Genomic DNA, 26,844 nt, shown 5'->3' on the forward strand with positions numbered 1-26,844 from the left:
AAATCAGGTAAAGACTTTCTTTAGGAATGATTAGTCAAAATTTGAAATTCATAGAAGTTTTGTGCAACAAGACCAATTTTGTTGTTTCATCAACTTGATTTGAAAACTATTGTGAGTGTGACGGATGTGGTCCCACCTTCACACCAAACATTTGAAATAGGATAGCGGGTGTACACATAATTCCAATTCAAACAACTCTTTCCCTTACGACCTTACCAAAACAAAACTATTTCCAGTACCTCCTAATCACCTTATATGAGGAAAAAAATGTATTACATGCCCTAAACTTATTCATTACGATTCATGAAGGAACATGATTAATGTCATGAAACTTGCAACTTAACGGAGAATCGAACTGTTTCCCATCCACGGAATGGGAGAAGTGAAATTTATGTTTAGATTCCACGTACACAATCCAATGAATAAGAAGTCGTTCGACGTGTGAATCCTCTATGAATTTCGTATAAGGTCTCTTTATTTTTTCTTTTGTGCTTTATGTTCATGCATGTTAGGTTTCAGGTAACTTCCAACTAGAAAAAGGAAATGCAAAAAGGGCGAGCAACGGCTAGTAAACTTTTTGTCTAAAACACTATTTCAAAGTGAAGCAACTAAAGCAAACGCAGGTTTCTTTTTCCAACAAAAGCCATACACCCTTGACTTTTTTCCTGTCTAAATTGTGCCTCTTTTTTCAAACTTTATTTACTTCTTCTCCATCATCTTTCACCTTTTTTACTATTCATATATCTTTTGAGTTTTGTTATTATAAACGGTGATTGCATTAGATTTTCATGCAACGAGGGCAAAAATTCAAAATGCAATGTCCGCAAGTTTGATTTGTCACCTTTTGAATTCAGTGGCATGAAAGTTCAGTGCCTTGATGGGTCACTGAAGAACTTTCGGTTTGATTTTTGAAACAGGACACAAAAAGAGATGGGCTTCAGCATGGAAGAAAAAGCGTTCTATGTTCATTTTCCTTTAAATTGGGCTAAGGAATGGGCTGAGGTCCATTTCTGTACCTCTTTGCAAGTTATGGAATTATAGCCACCAAATTGACATTGGGATGACAAAATGTGGTCCGTGAGGGTTTAAGCCGAATGGTATCATATTTATAGCTGATTGCATTTGCGTGTGCATTAGGGCAATAAAAAGGTTGAATAGTTAATACTATGACAATTTGAGTGCTACTTCTGCATGGATATTGAATAAGGTATGCGGTGTGTTTAGTGCATCAGACTCATCAGAGCTATCCGTGCACAATACGTATGAGAATGGATGACTCTAATAGTCTGGTGCACAATGCACTAGACACACCGAATATATTTTTCACAAAGAATTAAAAAAAAAAATTCACTTAAAAGGCAATAAAATTAGCTACATAATTATACTAAGGTTGTTGTCTTGAATGCTACCCCTAACCAACCACACCTACATACAGGTACAGGGGAGCCAAGATTTCAGTTTAGGGGGCAGTGTTAAGGAGGAAAAAAAAAAAAAAAAAAAAAAAAAAAAGAAACAGAAGAAGAATTTAAAGAAGTAGAAGGGAAAGGAAAAAAAGGGATGAAAAAATGACATAACTTAGAAGGGAAAAAATTAAAGTTTAATTTAAGAAGGAAAACTTAAACTTTTTGTTTTTAAAGGAATTTAAAGAGTAATAGAGAAAAGGAGGAGAAAATTAATAGATAATTTTAAAAACTAATTATTTTAGGGAAACATTATATTAAAATTTTCATATATGTATACATATATATATGTGTGTGTGTGTGTGTGTGTGTGTAAAAAATAAACCATGGGCATAAACAGGCTCCACTACCTACCTACATACATACATACACAGCAATAAATATTAGCAACCACTCAAATATTGAGAAAGTACTTAGTATTCTGGGTACCAAACACAGAACCTGTCCAATAGTTAGTTGTTAAATTTTTTTTTTTTTTTTTTTTTTTATCAAAATAAATACTCCGTAGTGAATATTGATTATTCAATATTTTTCCCCGATAAAAGATCAATTACATTACAATTTTACTTTTTATTCTCTTTGGTTGTACATATATGACTAAAGTTAGAAGTATGAGAGATCAAGCTTCAAGCTTGAGAACCCATTTGATTAGTGAGGAAGTAGTAACTTAATTTATGCCATGTTAGATATGTAACTAGTCTAACCTTTTGTTACCGTGATAATACTGGAAACAAATAATTACTCGAGGTAAAAATAGTTACTACGTATAACGGTTATAAGCATATGCAAATTCAAAGAAGGCTTTTATCATTATTACCTGAAGTTCATAAACTTTTGAATTTGAATTAGACCCATCTTGTTTGGATCTTAGGCCCACCCTTTCCTCCTCTGCGTGGGATGATGGACTTTTGGGACCATGAATGATCCATCTTCTCAAAGACTCATGACATCTAATAATATTTCTTCAGACCAGTTATGTTCAACATCATGGGTCTGTCGTTGTCTTTTACTACTGATTTTTACCAATGTAAATTTAAATTTCAGGAGTTATTATCTATTCCATGAGCACAGCAATTGCTAGTTTTGAACATAGGGCTTGGACCATCATCAATCCAGTAACATTGGGCTTGCATCTACAGGCCTGAGTCCACAACAACACTGGGTTGGTAAGAAGATATTTAGATCACACTCGGTTTAGGGTCCACATACACAAGTAATCTGAATGGAGTGAGGTTTTTTTTTTTACTTTGGCCTGTTACCAAAGTAGCATTTATCATGAACACCATCACATGGCTCAAGCAAATAAAAAATGAGTAAAGTCTGTTTGGTTTCTCACTCATAAAATGATTATTTAAAAATCAAAAAGTTATACAAAAACTCTGTTTGATTCAATTTTTTTAAAATTTAGATATAAAGGTCCGTTTTTAGAGAAATATCTTTGGATGGTGAGGATTCGAGTCTCCAAATAAACAAAGTGTGTGTGTGAGTGTTGCATGAAGTCTAATTCTGTTTAGTTCAATTTTTTTTAAAAATAAAATTTGCAGCATATAAAAGTTTTAAGACATACAAACACTAAGGTTGGATCGAATTAAGAGGCAAGTGTTGCATGAGAACCCTTAAAATTTTGTTAGGCAGACATGCAAGCAAGCTTAAGTAAAGAAGGATTAGGAAGGTCATGGTTATAGCATTGGGGAGGGAGTCTTATACTAAACAATATGCATACATTGTTTTCCTTTTATTTTTTTGTTTGCTCCCTAAATAAACATGCATTTATTGTTACGATATTTAATACCAGTTTAAATTAAATCAGAACCAAACCAATCTCAAAATCACAACTGTTGAGACTTTAAACCCAACCAATTGCGTTTCAAACCACAATTCTCACTTGATAATTATTTTTAAATAAATGATTGTTGCACTGAATAATTGTATTGAATGGTTAAACTTATTTTTTTAATTAATCAATTATATAACAAATAAAAAAATAGAGTCAGTATTTTATATAAATAATTTATTTTTACTTCTATTAGAATAAATTGATAAGTACGGAATATTTTCTAAAATATATTTTTCTTATAATGGCTTCATCTGTCAATAAATACTGTAATCCTTTTTAAACAGGACTCGTGAGCTGTAGACAACAATGATTAATCTCCAGTTTCCATTTCGACCCAGTCTCTTTCAGACGCGTGTCATCGAGGCTTTTGGTCTTCCATTGACCAATGCATATATGCATCAGTCTCACAAAACATCAAAGTCTAGGGGCCCACGTGAAGGGGGAGTACATTAAGCCGATAAACCTTACGTCCATCGTATAAAAGCTCTGCACATTCAACAACCGCGAAAGTAAAGGCAACGAAGACCTTCTCCGACAACTGCCTCTTAAACTTTCCGATCCAACCCAAAGGTACCTTCTCTCTCTCATCAACCTTTTCATCTCAAACAGCTGATTCAAAAAATTTTTTTTCTTCCTTTTCCATTTTTTTTTTTTTGTCTATGTATATATGGGTTGTGTTCATATGATTAAAAAATTTTATTGTGCAATAATTGTTGATTCTTTTTCTTATTGCTTTATTAAATGCCTTGTAAAGATTTTTTCGCATTTTCTTTTTTTTATTATTATCGATACATCGTCTAATTAAAATGTTTAAACTGTTCAATTTTCTCTGATGGTATTTATCAAATCATGTTTTGTGCCACTATTATTGCATCTGTAATGGCTCATATGTTCCTCGATGTCATATTATGATCTAATTGTTTTTGCAGATTAGGTTTAATTGATTACTATCCTTTTAATGATTAATTTTGAAAGAGTTCATAAACTGAGTCAGACAAATGTGTAGCTCAGACAATCACTGCATCAGATCACCAATAGTATAAATTTTATAACAGATTAGGTTATATATTAGAAGTCTGTAATTTCAGCAGAAGGCATACTTTATCTGTAATGTGATCGTTGAAGAATTAATGTGATCGCAATGTTGTGTTCATTGCCCTGAATTTGTTGAGATCTGGTCTGGTTTTAGACAAGGACTACCTATACATACCTCAATTTACAAACACTTGATTGATGGTTCATCTGGGATGTGATTTTTGGTCCTACTAACAAATAAATTAAAAGGAAAATTAAGAAGACAGTTAAAAGTCAACTATCTTATAAGGAGAGAATGTTGTGTTAAAAAAAAACACAAGAACAATGCATTCATGTAGCTGAAATGAGAATGTTGTGATGTATGACGGGAGTGACTAGAAGAGATAAATTTACAAATCAAAGCATAAGGGAGAGAGTAGGAATATCACCTAGTATTGGCAAAAGAAAGAAAGCAGGCTTAAAGTTGTATGGACACCTACACGTAAACTACAGATGCACCCATAAGAAAATGGAGATTAGTTACATAGAAGGTAATAGATAATGAGGCCAACCAACACTAAGTTAGGATGAAATAACTAAAAGCGACTTAAAAAATAAATATAAGAGGAGACATTATGTGTACTATAATATATTGGAAAAAGAAAATTCACGTGGTCGATCCCATTCGTTATAAAGGCAAGGAGGAGGATGACGATGGCAACAAACCAGTACCCAAAATGTTTGTAGTCATCTAAGGGTTATATAATTCTAACTATAGTTGTTAAAGACTCAAGGCGCACTGAGGGGCCAAAGGCCTTCTGGAGCCTAATGTCACGCCCCGCCTATGGAGGTTATGCCACGCAGGCGACACGCAGACGCTGAGGAGGACGCTGAGGAGGACGCTGCATGGCAACTGCATGGCAAGTGGAGTTTCTAGAGTCTTCCGGAATAGTCTAGAGTTATGTGGAAGTTTCTAGATATGTGTAGAAATGTGTAGAAGTGTGTGGAAGGTTCTAGAGTTCTCCAGAGTTGTGTGGAGTAGTATGGAGAATTCTAGAATGTTGTAGATACTAGTAGATAAGTATGGAAGTGTGAAGAAGGTGGGAGAAGATTCTAGATAATCAATCTCCACCGTTGGTTAGAATGCATCCTAGCCGTCCATTAGGGATGGGGATGCCTATAAATAGAGGTAGGACTTCATTTTGTAGGCAACAAGTCCTAGAGTGAGTCTTGAGAGCCTTGTAGAGAGCTTGAGTGCTAGCCTTGTACAAAGCATTCTTTGAAGTAATAGAAGTGTTCTTTCCTTGCCAACTTAAGTGCCTTAGTGTGTGTGAGTGTGCAAGCCAGGTGAGGTGAGGAGAGGGCGAGGGCAACTACAACACTAGTAAGCGCACGAGGGGAGTGTGTTGGCTAAGGTGTGCACGGGAGTTAGGCTGACCAAGTACTTGCGAGAGTGAAAGCAACGTCTTGGTGCCGCACGGGAGCAGCTAGAGTGGTACTGAAACTCTAAGCCCGTGACAGTTGGTATCAGAGCAGGTTCGTCAAGGGAGCTTTGTTGGAGTAGACATGGCTAGCGGAGGAGACCACCAAGTCCACATCTTAGAGCAGAGCTTGGAGGAGAAGCTTGCCACACACTTGGTCTACACGGAGACTAAGTTTAATAGGCTCGAGAGAAGGATGGCGGAGCTCTACGAGCTGATTGATGGCATCGCCAACAAGGCGCAAGAGAAAGAAAGGGACTTGCATGATCGGGTAGACGACTTGCGCATGGAGATTGCCGAGTGCAAGAAGGAGTTCTCTCAGGCGCGCGAGGTCGTAGTGAAGCCAAGGAAGAAGAAGGCGCCGGAGCCCAAGGAGTACGATGGGGCAAGGAAAGCGCGCCAGATTGACAACTTCTTCTGGCACGTGGAGCGGTACTTCGAGTGCATGGAGATCGAGGATGATGAGGAGAAGGTGCAGACAGGCACTATGTACCTCACGGACACTGCCGCTCTATGGTGGAGGCAGCGCTTCACCGGTAGAGGCGCAAGAGCAGTTGACACATGGGAGGAGTTTAAGAGGCAGCTCAAGAGGCAGTTCTATCCCGAGTGCGTTGAGGACCTCGCCATGATCAACCTAAGGCGCCTGAAGCAGAAGGGGAGCATAAGGGAGTATGTGAAGGAGTACTCCAACTTGATGCTGGAGATCCCAGAGATGCCGGAGCGGCAACGTGTATGCTTGTTCATTGATGGGCTGCAGTCTTGGGTGGCCACGGAGCTAAGGAGGAGGGAGCCTAGAGACTTGGCATCCGCAATGGCTATAGCGGAGCGCCTCGAAGACTTTAGGCGCGATGACAAGAGGGCCACGTCTCCCAAGAGGGACCACGGCAAAGGTGGGGGAGACCGGCGCTTCAAGAAACGGGGCTCGCCCAAGTCTAGCGATGATGAGCACAGCGATGAGGAGAGACGCCCACGCCATGATAAAGGTAAGGACCATGGAGAGAGGTCTAAGGCTAGTGGCAAAGGGGAGCGCCGCGATAAGGGCAAGTGGGAGCCGAAGTGCTACTTGTGCGAAGGGCCGCACATATTGCGACACTGCCCCAACAAGAAGACCATGAGCGCCCTTGTGAAGGATAAGGGCAAGGGCAGGGTGGACGATGCGGGCAGCGATGAAGATAGGTGCATGGGGGCTATGCAGATGCTGAGTAGCATGGCTCATGACACCAAGAAGAAGGGCAAGGCAAAGAAGGTAGCTGGGGTGCGCTATGTGGATGCGCAGGTTGGTGGCAAAGCCGTGCAAGCGTTGGTAGACACGGGTGCTACACACAACTTCATTACCCCGGAGGAGGCGCAACGACTTGGCTTGGAGATGCGCAAGACGGAGGGCTGGATCAAGGCCGTCAACTCCGAGGAGGCACGCGTGAGTAGAGTGTGCAAGGAGGTGGAGCTATGCATGCAAGGATGGAAGGGCAAGGCTGACTTCCAAGTTGCGGAGATGGACGACCACGACATGGTGCTGGGGCTGGAGTTCATGGACAGGAACAACGCCGCGCCACTACCATGCCTTGGTGCGTTGATGATACTTGGAGGCGAGGAAGGCAAGGCCGCATGCATGGTGCCGCTCGTGGGCAGGAAGGAGAGTCCAGAGGTGGCATTCAACACGATGGAGCTCGTGAGGACTTCACATCTCCCGAAGGGCGCTCGTACGTTTGGGCCAAGGACATATGCGCAAGTGCTGATGACCTATGAGAGGCTGGGTCAGCTGAAGAAACCGTGACGAGGGCGTCACGGAAATGGGTGGGGGAGAATGTCACGCCCCGCCTATGGAGGTTATGCCACGCAGGCGACACACAGACGCTGAGGAGGACGCTGAGGAGGACGCTGCATGGCAACTGCATGGCAAGTGGAGTTTCTAGAGTCTTCCGGAATAGTCTAGAGTTATGTGGAAGTTTCTAGATATGTGTAGAAATGTGTAGAAGTGTGTGGAAGGTTCTAGAGTTCTCCAGAGTTGTGTGGAGTAGTATGGAGAATTCTAGAATGTTGTAGATACTAGTAGATAAGTATGGAAGTGTGAAGAAGGTGGGAGAAGATTCTAGATAATCAATCTCCACCGTTGGTTAGAATGCATCCTAGCCGTCCATTAGGGATGGGGATGCCTATAAATAGAGGTAGGACTTCATTTTGTAGGCAACAAGTCCTAGAGTGAGTCTTGAGAGCCTTGTAGAGAGCTTGAGTGCTAGCCTTGTACAAAGCATTCTTTGAAGTAATAGAAGTGTTCTTTCCTTGCCAACTTAAGTGCCTTAGTGTGTGTGAGTGTGCAAGCCAGGTGAGGAGAGGGCGAGGGCAACTACAACACTAGTAAGCGCACGAGGGGAGTGTGTTGGCTAAGGTGTGCACGGGAGTTAGGCTGACCAAGTACTTGCGAGAGTGAAAGCAACGTCTTGGTGCCGCACGGGAGCAGCTAGAGTGGTACTGAAACTCTAAGCCCGTGACACTAAGCTCAAGATGTAATATAAGGTGCAAGCCTGATCGAAGTAAGGTGCATATGTAATAATATTGCATATTTGAGCATATATTATTCTATATATTCATAATCAAGCTATAACTACAATTAATGTATGTAATGAACTATAAATTTATTAATTTTGTCAAATATTTAATAAGGTTAAACAATACGATATATGATATAGAAAATTTTAATTTAATTGCCATTAAATAAAAAAATGATTAAAAAATACAAGGTGCATGGAGCCTACTATAAAGCGTGAGCTTGGTTGAAGGAGTTTAGTTAACGGGCTAGGTGTGTCGTGGTCCGACCCAAAAGTTTAAGCTATTAGGTGGTGCTAACACCTAACCCATGTATACCCATTTTACTTCCCATTCGAATCCGATGAGGGTTCAAGATCCCACCTTGTAACATTCTCCCCCACCTGAACTCGCAACGCCCTCATAACAATAGGGCCACCTTGCCTACCCAAGCAGCAGGGGCGGAGCCAGGATCTTGAGGTTGGGGGGGCCAAAATTATAAGCAACATTACTTAGCTAGAACTTTTGAGGAAAAAATAAAAAAATATTACGTGGGCAAAAATATTTTACGATTTATTATATTCATACAAAAATATATCTATCTAAATTTAACAAAGGTAAAAAAAAAAAAAAAAAAAAAAATAGACACACCCCCACACAAAAATACGTATATACATACAAAATCTATATAGGGAGAGGAACAAAAAAAACTTTGAGATTAATCTGGATTGTAATGTGCATAAAAATTATCTACATCAATGAGAAAGAAGTGATTTCTTAGGTCAAACTTTGTTTTTTTTTTTTTTTTGTGCAGAAGTTGCATTGAAATAACTTAATAAGAAATTGTAAGGATATAATCTTTCTTTGTGTGTCAAACTTGTCTTTCTGTAGTCTCCTAAAAAAAACAAAAATAACTTTAAAAAAAAAAGTAACAATTGAAAATTTAACAAAACAATAATTATGATAAAAAAAAAAATAAAAAAAATAAAAAAAAAAAAACACACACAAACAAATTAATAAAATAAGAATTTAGATTCTTCAATCATCGATTTTTATTGATTTTCAGAACTTCAAATGAAGATTTTGTTCTAGATTTTGTAAAAAATAATTTCTTATAGAATTCTTATAAAAGGATTCCAATAAAAATAAATAAATAAAAGTGGAAAGAATCATGTATGAAATGGAATTTTAGGATAATAAGGTTATGGTAAGAATCGTGATTGATTTGGAAGGTTTTTAAGATAGTAACATTATGGAAACAACTGTGTTTGAGTTGAAATTTTAAGATAGTCACATTAAATTTTTGTATGAGTCAGTTTTTATCGGGATTCTATAGTCGTCATTTAAATCATTTTCCTTTAGATTATATATAAATTATCTTTTAAATGCTAATTAAAGAAAGAATTTGTTTTTTTTTTCCTTAGGGGGCCAAGTATAGATTTTATGTCATATATGCTATATTATTTTTATTTTTACCTATACAAAAAAAAAAAATCCAAAAAATTAGGTGGGGGCCATGGGCCCCCCAGCCCCCCCTTGGCTCCGCCCCTGCCGAGTAGCCCACCTGGACACCTCCAGACTAGGCGCTTGGCATGACACCAGATCATAGACCAGGTCTTACTTTGATACCAATTGTAACGGGCTGGGTGTTTCGCGGTTCGACCCAAAAGCTTAAGCTATTAGGTGGTGCTAACACCCAACCCATATATACCTATTTCACTTCCCATCCAGATCTGATGCGGGACAAGACCCCCCTGTAACATTTGGCCTATACTAGGTTGAGGCGCTCTACCCTTGGGGCTTTTTTGGAGCCTAGGCGGGCCTTTAACAACTATACTTCTAACTTGTACGAAAAACAAAAATGTATAGTGTTACATCTCTATGTGATTGAGTGCCTTGTTATGCTGCTTTATAATTAATGTTATTTGATCTGAACATGTAAAGCACTTGTGGCTAGTTATGTTACTAAATATCAAACACATAGAATTATAATTTTTTGTTCAATTTCACTTATTATTGGTTATATTTAAATCAGGTAGGAGATATAGGACTCTTGGAATAGTTTTGGACAGCTACAAGGCAAGGATTACTGCATATACTATCGGTCAGACCGTTTTTATGTCTGAATTGGTTGTATTTACATCAGATAGGAGATATGGGACACTTGGGATAGTTTTGGACAGCTACAAGGCAAGACGTACTGCATATACAATCGGTCAGACCATTTTTATGCCTGGAGTGCAGTATTCGAGTAAGATATCTTGGTTATATTTTGGTCACTAATGTGGCCTTTGTATGTTCTCTTCAACAAATTTTTGAAAGCGGAAGAAGAAAATGCTCATCGATCAATTGGAGATGAATTGAGTTTGGTTGAATCCTACCCATTTGGGCAGTCGTTGAGTAATGAGAAAAGCAATTGTTCATTCTTGCACCGCTCACACTTTGTTGAAGTAAGTCCATTCTGGTACTACTCGTAATTTGTATTTTATTTGCAGTATTGTTAGTTTTAACCTTTTCCAATCAATAATCATTTAGAGATATAAAATAGAAAGAGATTTTTTATTTAATCATAGATATTCTGTTGGATAAGTTCATCCATTTAATTACTTTATTGGGGTTCCTTGTTCTTTGAATCCATTGAGGAGTGTTGTGCTTATAGGTCCCGCACATAAACCAGCTACAAACTTGGGATTGTGGTCTTGCTTGTGTTTTGATGGTTTTGAGAACCCTCGGCATCAACAACTGTAATATTCAGGAACTGGGGGACCTATGCTGTACAACTAGGTGCCTTTCTTCATCACAAAGTTTGGTGTTTAGCTCCTTGCCATATTGCTAAGTTACTTTGAATGTGAAATTGTATGATGGGATTGTTTATTCTTACTTGAGAACTTGGTCTCTTTTTGTCATCTCAATTGTTTTTACACTACATTGAATTGTTAATGATGCATAGCCTACTCGAGTGGTGATGAAACATAGTTTTATTTGAGAACTTTCTCATTTTGTCAACTCAGTTGTTTTTCATAAGGTATGTTAATGCTAGTTACACTATTTTGGCTGTGATGGAACAATTCTCCTATGATCCGATTCTATTTAAATTAGTATGAATCAAATGATAGTACACGGTTTGTGTAGGTTGTCACAAACATAGCAACAATGTGCAATTAGGTTAAATCTCATAGTTTGTGTAGGCTTTCCACCTTTTTGTTTTCCCCCATAGAGATCCATGGCTAAGCATTTTATTTTTATAATCGTTTTATATATTGTGTGTGTTGGGCCTTTAGTATGAAGAAAAAGAAGTCAGAAAGAAGAAGAGAATGTCATAGACCTGTTGCAAAATTATGGCCTTTTTATTTATTTATAAGTAGTGTTTTTATGTAACTTAATTTATGTTAAAATAAGGTTATTTTAAGTAATTTCTTTTGTCTTACGAAGGATAATGTCTTTATATATTAAACAAGGGAAAATTGGTATTCTAAAATTGACGGCATCAGCAAAAACCGCCGTTGACCATTAATGGAGGAGTTTATTTTATAAAATCATGTCAGAATTAATGGAGGGGGTTATATTTTATAAAATCATGTCAGACAAGGGAGGTCAGTGTTATTTTTTGGTCTGCAAGCTTGATTATTGTTTTTGTGAGATATATATATATATATATATATATATATATTATATCATGTAAGTGACTGGGAACTGATGTTGATTATTATATGGATGCTCAGCAAAAACACACACCAAACACACTGAGAGAGAGATTATCTTATGTATGTTTGCCATATTTCACCTTACAAAAGGTTGCCTGTGGTACTTAAAGATTCATCATTCATATAAAAACATTGGCTGATCGATCAATTTTCATAATCATTTTTTGGTGGCATTTTTTTTTGGCAGTATTTGGACGGTTGATCTGGCGTATTTGCTGCAGAGATTTTCTGTTAATTTTTCTTACTTCACTGTAACTTTAGGAGCAAACCCAAACTTTTCTGTGGAGTCATTTTATAAGGTGATGTCCTGTCTCCTAAACGGATATGTTCTTATTGAACTCCCTGTTTGTATTATGATGTAACTCTTACTTGTTGGGGGTTGCACATAATTCAGGTACTAATTTGGTTATGAGTATGTCTTATTGCAATATTAGCTGTATGACTCCTGTTGTTTAACTACTATTCTGTTTATGTTTTATTGCAATATTAGGTGTATAATTTCTATTGTTTAGTTACTATTGTGTTTATTTGAGTACTTATCAGCATAATGTTAGTTATATGATTTATTCATGTATTGTTTTATGTAAAGCATGGAGGACTTATTGTGTAAGAAGTTACCATGTCCCAGACTCCCAGCAATGCTATCTATTTTTTGTAATTCACACTTGCGTGAAATTTAAAATGTATTGCCTATGTTTTTGTGATTTTTATATATTTTGTCACATAATAATTTATAGTTTTTGTTAATATGCAGGAGGTATTAGTATTTCTTCGTATGAACTATTAGAGTAGACTTTTAGATTTTATGAATGCTCAGTTCGGTGAAAAATGGGTGTGCCTCTATTGTAAAGTGTCAGACTTTAGTTTCTAACGTTGTCGTTTCTATTTATCCAGAGGGTTATTTTAAAATTTATGAGACCTCATACATAATTTAACATGTGCTCTTTAAATTATTTAGGCACACTTAAGTGTAATTTCTCATGCTTTTGAATGAGGATTAGTTGTTAATGAAGCAAGATTTCATTTCACTGAACTCATTGTTTAACTGTCAAAATGTTGAGGTTGTGTTTGGGTTATTCAAACCAATTTTGATGATTATATATAATTGACTAAGATTTATATAATTTGGTAAAAATCATGTTTTATTAATGCACATCAAAAAATCAGTTCCTTCTGAATTTTCAGACTCTATCTCCAAGCATGCCTCTACTTTAAATTCAATCAATTTAAGACCTGATTATGGGTAATCATTTTTTTATATAATCGATCATGCATAATCTTTTTCATTCTGCTAAACAAACTAGTTTTTTTTTCAAACCAAAATGTTGTTGAATCAGTGAAAATATAAAAACCCAACATAGCCTCTATATTTATGGTAATTTTAATTTATTTTTAAGGTCTGAGACTCTGAGTGAGATGTGGAATTGGAGCTAGAGTCACAAATTGTAATTCAAATTCCAATTGTCAAAATATGAATTATACTAGAATTATGATTATTTTGTGTGGAAGACACAAGAAATCAAAACAGAAAACTGAATTAATGAAATTCACGAGTGATTGGCTACCATATACGACCTCTCATTCTAGCAACAAACTCTTACAATTCTCCTCTTGCATTTTGTGTGTTTGTTTTTGAGTTGCATTTTGTAGATGCAAGAATGTGATCTGAATAACATAAAGCATGTTCATTCAGTTAATCTAACATTGTAGATGTGAGGCTTTATATATTGTATATAGTTTGCTTAATGTGTTCAGACTGTTTTGGACTTGCCAGGATTTGTATGCTTCTCTTGTTAAATACAGTCCCTAGTTATTTTGTCACTTATAATATAATACTCATAGAAGTTCTGTTCAAATTGTATAGGAGCAATTGCCTAATGATCTAGTGCGAGTAGATATGCTATTTCAGAAAGCACTGGAAGCTGGAATAGATATACAGGTACAATCTTGTCATTTGAGTGTGCATATCTTTGAGGATCATCTGAAAAAGAACTAGTGGTCAATGGTCATTGAGGAGGGGCATTGCTACATTAATATTCCTAAGTAGAGGAACTTATTATTTCATTTATTAGATATAAGTATCAACCTTTGTGTTCATGAAATCTCTTTAATTGTCAAAGTTCTTACTCTGCAAATTACATTGCATTAAGGCTGTGTTTGTTTCACTGTAAAAACATTTTCCAGAAATCATTTTCCCCATTTTCTGGTGTTGGGGAGAATTCAAAGACGGTAAATCATTTTCCTCCGTCTTGTCTCTCTCTCTCTATATATACATGTATATGTATAAATTGTATAATCTAGTTTGATCTGTTCGTTCTTTCTAAATTCACAGATCTTGGCCAATGTTTGTCTGCGTGTATAACGTTTCATCTGCTTGTATATATTTATAAATAATATACAGTTTGATTTTTTTTCTTATTCTTTTGTGTTGAATTCATCCTCTTTTATTCTAGTTTATCCGACAACTGTTTGATCAAATATCTCAACTAAACAACTAATTTCAAGATGAAAGCTATGTATAAATTTGTGTACTTGAGGAAAATACTATGAAAATGTTTTACAAAATATATATATATATATATATATATATATAGATAGATATATATATTTTGAATCAAACGGAGACTAAGTTGCCAAGTGACCAGAGTTGCGAAAACAAGACTCTGACTTGGTTAACTATTTTCTTGAGTGTAATATGTGTGGCTTGCAATTAGAGTAATTGGATTTTTTTCATGATCGTGCGCTATTTTTTTTTTTCTCCAATTATATCTTAGCAGTGGTTATGGTATTATTTCCAATAGATAAAACAAAAAGTATGACAGATCATGCCTATAAAAATTACACAAAGGCTAAAATGATGTGGGTCATGTGGCGAAAAAGACACGATGACCTTTAATTTTATGTGAGTTGATGCCCCATGTAGAGCTGAAATTGAGGAAAAGGATTTATAGCTGAAGTCAGGTTGTTGGCGTAAAAGTTTTTTGTTGAGTTCTTTTTAGCTTGGAGGAGCCTTTGCACTGCAAACAGAGTAAATCCTGAAACTCATGATAAACAAAGTAGTTAATTGTGTCTGCCTTGTAATGCCAGAATGCACAGTGATCTTCAAGGAGGGCACATAAAGGACCTTCTACGTTAAGTACCAAAGGTGGGAAATAATGACAGATGCACCTGTTGTGATGATTTTGGGGTTAATTCTCTCCCAAACCATCTTTAGATCAGCTTGGAAGCCCCAATCAGAGTAGGATTTGGTAATCAAAATGTTGGAGATACCAATAATTGTACAGATATGCTTCCGCTGTTTTTCTAAAGAGCTATTTAACTATATTTCCACTCTGCTTCTTTTGTAGCTATTATCTGATTAGTGAGTTATTGCCCATGAGCAAGGAGAAACTTCAAAGATAGAATGGGTCCAGTAGGAAAACATGTTTGAAATACTAAGTAGATATCTAATACGAACCAAGGTTGCAGATGGCTTTTTCAGATTGTTCAGGTCCACAAAATTGACTCTATTTTGAGTCTAAAGTATGGAAATGGAACCGTGAATATTACACAACAGCCATATCTAGCATCTTTAAGTTCATCTTTTACAGAGAGTGGAAGGAACTTGGATTGATTTTGGACTTATATTCCCTGTACTCCAGTTTAAGCTCTAATGCAAACACATAGGGGGGATATGCATGGTCCTTTTGCAATTATGTTTAACAAAAATGGGCCTAGTCACTATGCGGCCACCTTTTAACTGAAGTGCTTTTTGTGCACAAGGTTGATTCTCTAGTGTTAAATTATTGGATGAATTGTAATCTCTATTCACTGGTGATAAATAATTATTGGAGGACCAAACTTTGTTCCAAAGTGGTGTAATAATAATTCTATTAAGTGATAAATTTTCCAAAAAAAATTTATTGTTATTTTCTGTTGTAGATGTGTGTGTGGGTGTGTGAAAGCACTACCAAGTATACAAGATAAAAAGTGATTAGGTAAGATGATGTTTACACCTGTGGTGCTTCCACAGCCAAGATCTTCTCTATTCAGAATGCAAGAATGATTATAGATAATACTAATAATAATAATAATGAAGATTTACTTATAAAATAATAATAATAATAATAATAATAATGAAGATTTAATAGTCCTTTGATACCACTAAACAATTAGGTATCATGGTGAGCAAAACCAAAAAAAAAAAAATAAACAAAGGAAATGATTTTGTGAGGTGTGCAATTTTTTTTAATTTAATTATTTTTTTTTTAAAGGGTGGAATAACAAATTTTTTTGATAAACTGTGCTACAACAGCTTTGCAGTTAGAGCGAAGCTTATCAATTCTCTTGAGCCTACAGACAAAACGAGCTCAACTTTCTCCAATTCTTCAAATTATCTAGAGTTCTTGGTGTCTTGGAACAGAATTAATATACATCTTATAAAAAATATAAGGGAATACCTGAAGCAATATGCAAGTTCATCTTCCAACACGGTAAATTGTTACCTTCAGGGAAGCTTTTGTGAACGGAATTTAGAAAATCTTTTTTTATCTGATAATTCTATTAATAACAGAATTATGTCTCTCTTGATTATCATTCTTAGTTAGGCAGTTATATTGGCATACAAAATTTTGTCAGTCAACTGCTTGGTTAGTCTGGCATGTAGGATCGAAAGCTGACTCACGATCTCACTGTATATATTATTTAAGGTTGATTCTTGAGGATAGTTTAATTTTCAGTTCTTTTTGGTTAAATATTATAACATTAGTGTCCCCCATTTGTGCAAATTTTAAGCTGGTTATAATTCCGGTAGCAGTAGGTGGCAATTTCGGATAATTTGTAGATCTATCACTCTTTTCTTCTTCTTTTTATTTTCTTCTTTTTTCCGAGGAAAAGATGTGAGAAAGTGTCTTGTTTAACTTCATATATTCCAACAGAGGGTCTGAATAAGATCTTATTTAGTTGTTGCTTACTTCCTGCCCCTAAATAAGATTTTATGTACATGTTAATTTTTCTTATTCCCTGAGATGATGAATGCACAGCTTTCTGCGTAAAAAATAAAAAGAAAAAGAAGACAGAGGAAAGAAAATTCACCTTCTTCTTTTTTCCTGCAGTGCAGGTCAATCAGTGGAGAAGACATATCTTTATTGATCTTGTCAGGCAAATATATTGCGATTGCTTTAGTTGACCAGTTTAAATTGGGGTATATTCTTGATTTCATCTTTGCAGTGATTTTTTTTTTTTTTGGGCACATTCTCAATTCTTATTACTAATTTTCATATACTGCTTTTTCTTTGGCGGGTTAAAACTAAATTATACTCCTGCTTCCAGATTTTTTATTTTTTATTGGTGTAAATGTTTTAGTATTAAATTTAATGTTTCTTCCTTCTTCTTCTTTTCTTTTTATTTTTTATTTTATTTTTTCCTCTCTTTTAAATGTCTGTTTGATACAGTCGATCTTGGCTAGGGGATGTTTGTGTTTCAGACTTCTCTGGTGGCAGCTCGGGCTACACTGGTGAGGGATGATGCTTTTATCTGTTCTTTTGCCCTTACCAATTGGCAATATTACTTTGTTTTCAAAAGTAATTTTATCATCCTCAAACATGCAATAAAGTATGTAATGAAGTAGATTGCTCACTTTGCCTAGTCAAGATTTATTGAATAAAAGTGTTATTTAAAATATCAAACTAAGCTCTACTCATTAATATTGGTCTCCCAATCCTATTGGGTGGAATTAGTAACTCCATTTCCTGTTAATCCAATTGCTGATAGTATAGTTCAAACAAATATTGGTTGGTTCACTGGTTTTTTCAATAAAATGGCACGTGAAGTATGTGGAATTCACTGCCTATCCACTTCACTAGCTGCTTTTGTTTCTGCAAAATGCTATGGAAACTTTATCTGATGTCCTCTTCACAGGATCCTCTGCTAATTTTATGTTTAATGTTTTAGGCCCCATGGAAGGAGTGAATATTTGGCTTACTGTTAGCTGTTCCTCCATTTCATAACAATTGTCAAAGTTGAAACATAGAGTTTTAAATTTTTGAGTACATATCATTGTAGAAAAATTTCTCAGATAAGTGTAAAAATCTACTGCATGAACACATAATTTTTTTTTTTTTTTTCCTAGTTGGTACTCACACAACCCCCTCCAAGGAATTGTTTGCACCAAAGAGGAGTTAAACCTTAGACTTGATGCTTCCTGAGGCACCAGGGCAAAGTGACTTACCCACTTGAGCCAACCCCTTAGGGTTTACACTCATAATCTGATGATGAGGAGGGCAAAAAAACAAAGAAAAGAAAAAGAAAAACAAGAAAGTCACATATGTGGGTGTATGAAAGTATTTACTAGCTAAATGATTATTTCTAGAATTTGTGGATTTAAAACTGCATTCAAGCATATATTCTAAAATTATTAGTAAACAAGAGTAATAAAACTACGTTCAATGCTTGTTTCAAACTAAATATCCTATTTGGTCTAACCATCTAAAGAGTACACAATCATTAAAGTTTGAAACAGACAGTGATGGAGAAACTTATATTACCAATCTATTGTCTGTAATGAGTGTCAAAAAAAGTTGCGTAGACCGTGTAGGTGCACATATTTGTGTGGGCGAGATGCCTGCAAGGGGGGACAGGGTAGAGCATTTTGGATTTAGATTGGAGTTGGAGGCTTGGAGCTTGCTGTTGGAGTTGGACTAAAGAGCTTCTACCTTACCTTAAACAGCTGTTGTGGCCATAGGGTAAACAGTATAAAATAAATGTAGGATTCAGAACTCAATCAAGATATTGAAAACTTTGCTCATCAGTTTTTGAAGTTGATCTCGATCTAATATTTGTGACTGCACTGATATCACAATGTATCAGTTGACATCTTGCAAATATAAAATCCTTTCAAAAACATTTCCTGATATGACCACCTTTCATTGGTATTTATATCACCAATGGACACAGTGTAAGGGCAGGTGGTACCTAGTTAGACTCTCAACCTTATGTCGGGCTTAAGTCCCATGTTGTCTTCAAAGACTACTTAATGATGATGAGCCTTGCTTGAAGATTGGTCTTCAAACTTGTAAATTAGCTTCCAGAGGGTCTTTTTGACCTTTAATGTGACTTCTTTGTCACTGTCGCATAAGATTATTATGAAAAGTTAAAAAATATGTTAGTGGTATTAGGCCTACTAAATGGTTAGAGATCTCGTTAAGCAACTTGTGTGCACAAAGCACAAAAAAGGAAATATATTCCAATTGATAAAGATATTTGATACATCCTCTAAATTATTTATTTCTGATCCTCACAAATTCACTGAGGGTATATTGTTCTCATCTTTGAATATGCGGCTTGTGACCTTGTGTTTGTGTTAATGGCCACGTGTACTTGTTCTTCAACTAAATTGATTTTTTTTAATAGGTCATTATGTTGTAATATGTGGCTATGATGCCATTACAGATGAGTTTGAGATTAGAGATCCAGCCAGCTCCAGGTATTATATTCATTTTCTATCTCCTCCTTAATTTCCTTTATGTTGAGAGCTTTTACCAACTAGAAGAAGTTGGCATTATCATCGTTTTTTTAGTGCCTTAGAAGATGTTAGCATTATCATCGTATTTTTAGAGCCTTAGAAGAAGTTAGCATTATCATCTTCTTATTAGTGTCTTTGGGGTCATCAACACTAATGCTTTGATCTTTCAATGCATTCAGATAATGCATAATGGTGATGAACTAAGAGTTAAGCAATTATTAGATCATGGTCCGAGAGAATACTTATGAATTCTAATTAGTAGCTTTGTGAGAAAGGTTTAGAAATACTAGAATTCATGGACTAATTTGAAAAATTGGGAAAAAGGTTAGAAAGCATCAAGCTTGCATGCTAACCGGATTTATTAGAAGGATTAAGAGATAAAGATTCTTAAGAAGTTAAGATCAAAAGGTCAATAGGTGAAAGAGTATGCATCATCAATACGAGAATTCAAAGTTTTGAACTTTCTAAGTTTCACAATGAATTGTCATCCCAATTATTGTACTTAAAAACATACAATAATTACCTACCTCATGTAGGACTCATAACAATTAAGTCTTAACTATAACATTATAATATATAAAAATATAAAAATTCAAGATGCGTCAAAATTTAGTTTAAAAAGCATGCAAATAAAAGTTGAAAAGAAAAATAAAATAAATGAGTTAAAATAAAATGAAATAAAAATACTTAAAATCATCAAATAATAAAGAGGTAGAATAAAACATACATATGTTTTACAAATATAGGTTGCAAATATATATTGATAAAATTTAATAGAAAATCACTTTATTTGTAAATAACTCTCTTAAACTTCCAAAAAAAAAAAATGATTTGCCTCGATGCAAAATTAGAAATAAATTTGGTTGATTTACCTACAATTTCTTAACTTCTAACTATAAACAAATTTATGCAAGATTCGACCATAAAAGGGTGAAAAATAGAAAATATACAGTTTACCACTAACCAATTGAATGAAATATTCTATCCTTTACTCCATTTGCATGGACTTTTAAAGCTGGTGTTGTGCAGGGAACGTGAGTGCATCACATCAAAGTGTCTACAGGATGCCCGCAAATCCTTTGGTACAGATGAGGATCTTCTCTTGGTAATCAAGTACATCTTTACCAATTAATCATCCATTGTGTATCTCATAAGTATGGGACCTATCTCTGCATAGCCAGCATTTAGAGGTTTTGCCTGTTACATTTTGTTTGCCTACATAGACAATGCTCGAGTATATGGACCTTTCTTTATATGAATTTATTTGTGTTTTCTCAATGCACACCACCAGTGTTAATCCCTTTCTCTTCCGCCATTATTGACTAGAAATTAAAGTATGTAGGAGAAGTGAATTATTTCGTGTGCCCATCCATCACGCCAGTGTAGTTTTTTTCACCATATCATCATCATCATCCCATATGAAGGGTTCAACCGTATGAATTCTCTTTTTCTACTCTTTTTAATTACAACGCATTTTCCTATAATATTTTAAGTTTTTTTTTTTTTTTTTTTTTTTTTTTTATTCATTTCTAATTTTTTCATCACATCTTAACTTCAGTCTTTGTCTCTTACCTTCTATACAAATTAGTCTCACTCTTCTTACTGGAGCATTTATAGATCTTCTAGTTTGTGCACCAAATGACCACATTAGTTTCTAATTCAAGGAAAACAACTGTTTGATCGACTCTAGTCGCCATTGCACTGTGGTCCCATCATTTAATGATATTTCTGCTGCGACCCCATTACATGATATACCCTTTTGGGAGCAATTCATTTAGTGCCCGTCTGGCAACCACAGTTGCTTTGTGCTTTTGCTTTGACTCGAAGCAGAAGCAATGTTTTTGCTTTAGAGTGTGTTCAACATTGTTTCGAAGCTTGTTTGGTAACATAAATTTGTTACAAGATTTTCTAAAGCAAAAACATGAGAGCATGTTTGGTAAAAAGTGTAGCAAGTTTAAAATTTTGAATGGCTAGTTAAAAATGTTAATTTAGAAAGGACAAAAAAAAAAAAAAAAAAAAAAAAAATATATATATATATATATATTTAAAAAAATTATTTTGAACAGTGCTTTGTTACAGTGCGGAAGCAAACAAAATCATCATTTTGATGCTTCTGATTTTGGCCTCAATTTTGAAAACGTTTCGGTACTATTCAAATGACAACAAACGTTATCAAAGATATTTCGTGTTTTTGCTTTGCTACAGTACACTAGCAAGAGCAAAAAATACGAAGCAAAAGCATTAGCCAAACAGACCCTTAGTGTGGTTTTGTTCTACGAGCAATGTTTTTGGCTGCGGAAAATTGCATAAATAACTAGCAAGTAAAATATCTTCATATTTTGGGTCTGATTGAATGTTTTTTTGGTTCGAATGGTCCATGCAGATATCTTTGGAACGAGAATGAATTAGGACGGCCTTTCTGAACAACACTCCCAACATGTTGCTATTTATACTCAGCATTCTTTCTTGTTTTGATCGGCTAGTCGGATCATGTCTTCCCTGTATTAATGTTTATTATTTTGTATATAATATGGGGCAATATTAGTGTGAAATGTTGATAATACCTGTATTGATCACTAGATGTGGTGGTAATGCAAGGCTCAATTCATGTGTATTCAATTTATACATCATTGGAATAGTATTGTGTATAGAAGTTTTCATATTTCAAGTTGGCACTTGAAATGTTGTATTGTCAAACAAATTTCAGAAGCTCGAACGAATTGCTCCACAAAAACAAAATCAAGATTATGATGAGTTGGTTTTCCTTGTGCTTTAGAATTCTGGTCTCCTGATTGCAATTAAACTAGAATATAATTATTGATTTATTCAACAGGTGTGTACAGTCCAACAATTTAAAGAAATCATACCATCTGAGTTAATGGCTATATATAGATTTGCTTATAAATTGATATAATAATGTCATGTATTTTCTAAGATGATAAAATTTAATAATCTTACAATGATCAGATGAAACAAAAAAAATAAAGAAGCATATAATAATGAAATCACACTGCAATTTTACATTGTTGATTTTGTCTGTACATTTTATCGCAGGAATTTAAAATACATTGTCTTCCTTAATAAACTGCTAATATATATATATATATATATATATATATATATATATATATATATTAGACATTGTGTATAAATGAATTTGCTGGCAAATGCCATTTATTCCTCCATTTTTGCTACCGAATGTTCTTAATAGGGCTGCAACTCGGGCTGGGCTAGCCCGAATTTACCCGAGCCCAGCCCGAAATTTTTAGGGCTTGGGCAGTGTTTTTATGTTTTAGGTCTGGGCTTGGGCTAGATATTCTGAGTCTGAATTAAATTCGGATTAGGCTTGGGTTGATATTATATAAAGCCCGAAGCCCAACTTGAGCCCGGAAAGGGTATATTTATTTTAAAATTATATTATTTCACAAGTGTATAATAACTTAGTTGGCAATGTTCGGAATTTTTCATGGAGGAATGCCGTTCGAGTCTTTGTAGCTGCACAAATTTTTTATTTTTTAGCTGCACATTTATACGTGTAAAGTTCATAAAAAGATCTTGGAACACGTGTAGTACAGACTTCAAACCTATTGTACAGTACAGTATGTATTTGCCTTGTAATGCCACGTCACCAAATAGATTTTGTTCATTGTTTAAACGATATGTCCTAATGAAATATTTGGACCGATTCTTAATATTACAGTATTTATAAAGTAATTGTTCTAATATTTGAATGGTTAAATATGAATTTTAATCATTTTATAAAGAAATCTAAGCAATAACATGCAATTAAATCCTTAGCTGTTTATATGAAGAGAAATAATGTGTGACATTATTTTCAAACTTTTTGTATTTACAATTAGTATTGTAATAAAAATCATGCATTTTTGTTGTGAACTGGTATGAAGTTACAAAGTGCAATGATTGTGTGCATATGATATGCACATTAATATGACATTTATATACTTATATTTTCCATAACTTACAATTAAGAACATAGAGTCTCAATTATTGTGATCAAGTTTATGTACTAGATCAATTACGTATAATTCTTAATTACAAACTGAGATAAAAATTAAAAATATTAATATAAAAATAATATGAAATATTATAATTCATTTCATATCAAATACTTTCTTCAAAAAAGTAATATAAGAGGAGTATATTTATTGATGTAAAACATGTCTCTAGAGAGAATTTTAGAATACTCTCTCTCTCTCTATATATATATAGAAGTATTTAGTGTACCAATAAACATGTGATGAAAAACTTCAAATACTCGGCATATTCATAATTTCATTATAATAAGAGAAAAAGAGAAACTTAAATCACCAATTTAAACATATAGAATAAAAAAAAACAAAGAATTTATCAATAAGACAATGTGCTAAATAATTTTGTGGCATGCCACTTATTGACTAAAGTAAGAAAGGAAATCAGAGGCTGAAAACCAAATTAAATGAAAAAGGAAATCAGGCTGAAAACCAAATTAATTAAGAACACAGTAAAATAAAATATTTTCTTCCCGAACTTGGTATATCACTTCTTGGATATTTCAAAAACCAGACAATGGTTGACTTCAGAAACCAAAAAATGGTTGACTATTTGTTTTAATTTCTGTATGTAATTTCTAATTTCATTAAATTCTATTTTATAATTGTATATATTTGATCGAGTAATTATAAGTTTTGGGTGTCAAGGAATTTAAAATCTTGCTTACTGAGTTTGAGTTTCTATGAAAAAGTGGGTGAGAGCATAGAGAGAAAGAGATGTAATAAATGAGTGGGCTTAATTTATCTATCCTAATTTAGAGATCTAGCATCTAAAAGAAGATGGCATCATCGTTCTTTTTAGTGCCTGTTGTTATAGATATTTTAATAAAACTATAAAAAATATTTAATATAATTATTTATTATATTTATAATGATGATTATTATTATATAAGTTAAGTAAATTTATGGTGTTTATTATATCAACCATAATTTTTATCATTATTAGTATATCTATCTGACAATTTGACCGTTACAACTTCAACATTATATATACATGTCATGTATCATTTGTTGTGGGTAAGAAAAGATATAAGGGTTAATTTCAGTTACACCCCATGAGATATGTCCTAACTTGAAAGAGATTCCCCTACGTTTGCAAAATTTCAGTCAGACCCCGTGTCAGACATTGTCGACTGACAAAAACAAATAAATAAATGAAATGACTAATTTACCCTTTTGTCATTTTCGTATATACACTTAACCAAACAGTCAATCTCTTGAACCAAACATGTTTTATAACTCTGAGTTAGCTTTATCTCTTGAACCAAACAGTCTATCTCTCTCATCTCTCATATCTCACTAGCAAAGTTAGGGTTACAAAAAACTGGGTTTGGCTCGCCGGAAAGCTCGTCGTCTACGAGCACCTCCATCACAACCGTATCCTTGCGTCACTGGTGCAGTTCATCTTCACTGTCGATTTGTAACGGCCGAGACAATCCATCATTAAAGAACACATTTGAGCCCTCTTGAGCCATTGCGCCAAACCTAGTTGCCTTCCAAAAACCAGATCTAGTGACTTTATTTGGTTCTATGCCATTCCTATATTTTCTGCCTCTTTTGCAGAAGAAATACCACTCATTTTCTCCCGCTGGACTACCTTCTGCCTTTTTTACAAACTAGTTTAGCACAAATCCATCAATATATATAGAGAGAGGGGGGGTTCACTGATATATAGCCAATAACCGTCCATATTTACTTTTTATGACTGATGTGGTGCAATGCTAATCAAAGAAATGGTGTCCTAAAGTAGAAGATTGATTTACTGATTTCGTACAAAGAAATGGAAAACAAAAAAGAGAATTTTTGTTTTTCCTTTTTATTTATTTATTTATTGTTTTCCTTGTATAACAACTAAAAATTATGTTCAATCATTTCACTGTTTCCGGCAAAAGAAGCCGTAGCAACCACCATCTTGTCTAGCCGGTGGAGCCACCTGTGGAGGTCCCTTCATCACCTCGATTTCGACCTCGTCCACGTCGAAGATGTGAACCTACTTGATTTAATTCCATTCCAGATCATTGAACACGTCATGTCGTCTCAAAGGACTAATCTCACCGTCTGCCGGATTTCTCACTCCCCGGAGGACTGGCCGTCGTTGGTTAAACTGATCATTCGCCTCAAAGTGAACAAATCCATAGAAGAGCTCCGACTCACTTGCATAGATGGTGGAACTGTACAGTATCTCGAGTCGTCCATCTTGCCGTTGAGTCTCTTCCGGTGTGGAACTCTCCGTGTCCTCCAACTCAACAAGTACCAACTCAGTGTTGACGACTCCATTGCTGCGGCTTTTGAAGGTTGTGTGAATCTGACAACTCTAAAACTCAACTCGGTCCGAGTAACCCCTGAGAGTCTTTTCAGAATCATATGTAACTGTGAGTTCATGGAGAATTTGAGCCTGTGTTCTTGTATTGGATTAGACTATATTAAGATTATTTCTAATCACAAGTACTTGAAGTTCTTGGAACTCCGGAATTTGGATCTTTATAAGATTGAAATATATCTCAAGGGTGTCACTGAACTAGTGCTTGATAATGTTCCATACTCCAAAAGATGTTATATTAACTGCCTAAACCTTCGAGGTTAGAGAGAGAAATGGGTTTGCAGAAAGACAAAGTTTAGAGAGAGAGAGTGAGTATGTGTGCGTTTTGAGGGGAGTGTTTGGTTAGATAGATAATATGTAGCCAAACATAACCGTTGAAGGGTAATTTGGGCATTAAAATCTCATTTTTTGCTGATGTCAGCAAAAAAATATCTCTGACCAGCTTTGACCGTTGACCGAGGGGGGAGACTGATGTGTGTCAGAAAAAGTAAGGGGTCTGACTGAAATTTTGCAAACGTGAGGGGGTCTCCTTGAAGTTAGGACATACCTCAGCAAAAAATATAATCATGTTTTTCATTCACATATTTCTTCTCTGAAAGTATTTTACATATTGTGTTTTTGGGCAACAAAATACATATAGATTTGGACATAGTTTTTCTATGGTCGTGTGCATGGAGGAGACGCATCTCCGAGCTGATTGAGTTGTATCTTGAAACTGACTAGTTTCACCAATATTCGCACGAATAATAGGATTATCAATTTTAAGTCAATGTGTATGACTTTACCATCAAACCATTTCTTTTTTAAATTGTATTTTATCTATTAATTAATTCTTATTATGTATTCTCTCTATTCCAATTTAAATGTCACTTTTGGGGAGTAAAAATTTTTAAGGGGACATGTGGGACATGCCTTGTCTTCCTGAAAAGTTACTAATTTGTCCTTATATTCAAGT

The 26,844-nt window shown here is 34.9% G+C and overlaps 2 protein-coding genes across 4 annotated transcripts; both read left to right on the top strand.

Moving 5' to 3' along the window:
- Positions 1-3,755: 3,755 nt before the first annotated feature.
- LOC132312104 (guanylyl cyclase 1) lies at positions 3,756-22,284 on the top strand. Of its 3 annotated transcripts, none has more exons than XM_059810356.1 (10): positions 3,756-3,867; positions 10,351-10,765; positions 10,975-11,099; positions 12,207-12,318; positions 13,884-13,958; positions 17,113-17,201; positions 17,452-17,513; positions 19,409-19,481; positions 20,550-20,674; positions 21,904-22,284. In XM_059810356.1, exons 2-9 carry the CDS (start codon positions 10,598-10,600, stop codon positions 20,650-20,652), a joined length of 807 nt encoding a protein of 268 aa, XP_059666339.1. In that variant the 5' UTR covers positions 3,756-3,867; positions 10,351-10,597; the 3' UTR covers positions 20,653-20,674; positions 21,904-22,284. The 3 variants fall into 3 exon arrangements, with proteins under 3 accessions (XP_059666339.1, XP_059666337.1, XP_059666340.1); XM_059810354.1 differs by having other exon boundaries at positions 20,550-20,633; XM_059810357.1 differs by having other exon boundaries at positions 20,550-20,625.
- A 3,314-nt stretch (positions 22,285-25,598) lies between these two features.
- On the top strand, positions 25,599-26,153 carry LOC132314363 (uncharacterized). Its single transcript, XM_059813239.1, has one exon. The coding sequence runs from the start codon at positions 25,599-25,601 to the stop codon at positions 26,151-26,153; it is 555 nt and encodes a 184-aa protein (XP_059669222.1).
- Positions 26,154-26,844: the final 691 nt, after the last annotated feature.

Source organism: Cornus florida, unplaced genomic scaffold, assembly GCF_030987335.1.
Source record: "Cornus florida cultivar Cherokee Brave unplaced genomic scaffold, ASM3098733v1 CherokeeBrave_3.0.0_Hap2_Chr06, whole genome shotgun sequence".
In the NCBI taxonomy this organism is placed as follows: Eukaryota; Viridiplantae; Streptophyta; class Magnoliopsida; order Cornales; family Cornaceae; genus Cornus; species Cornus florida.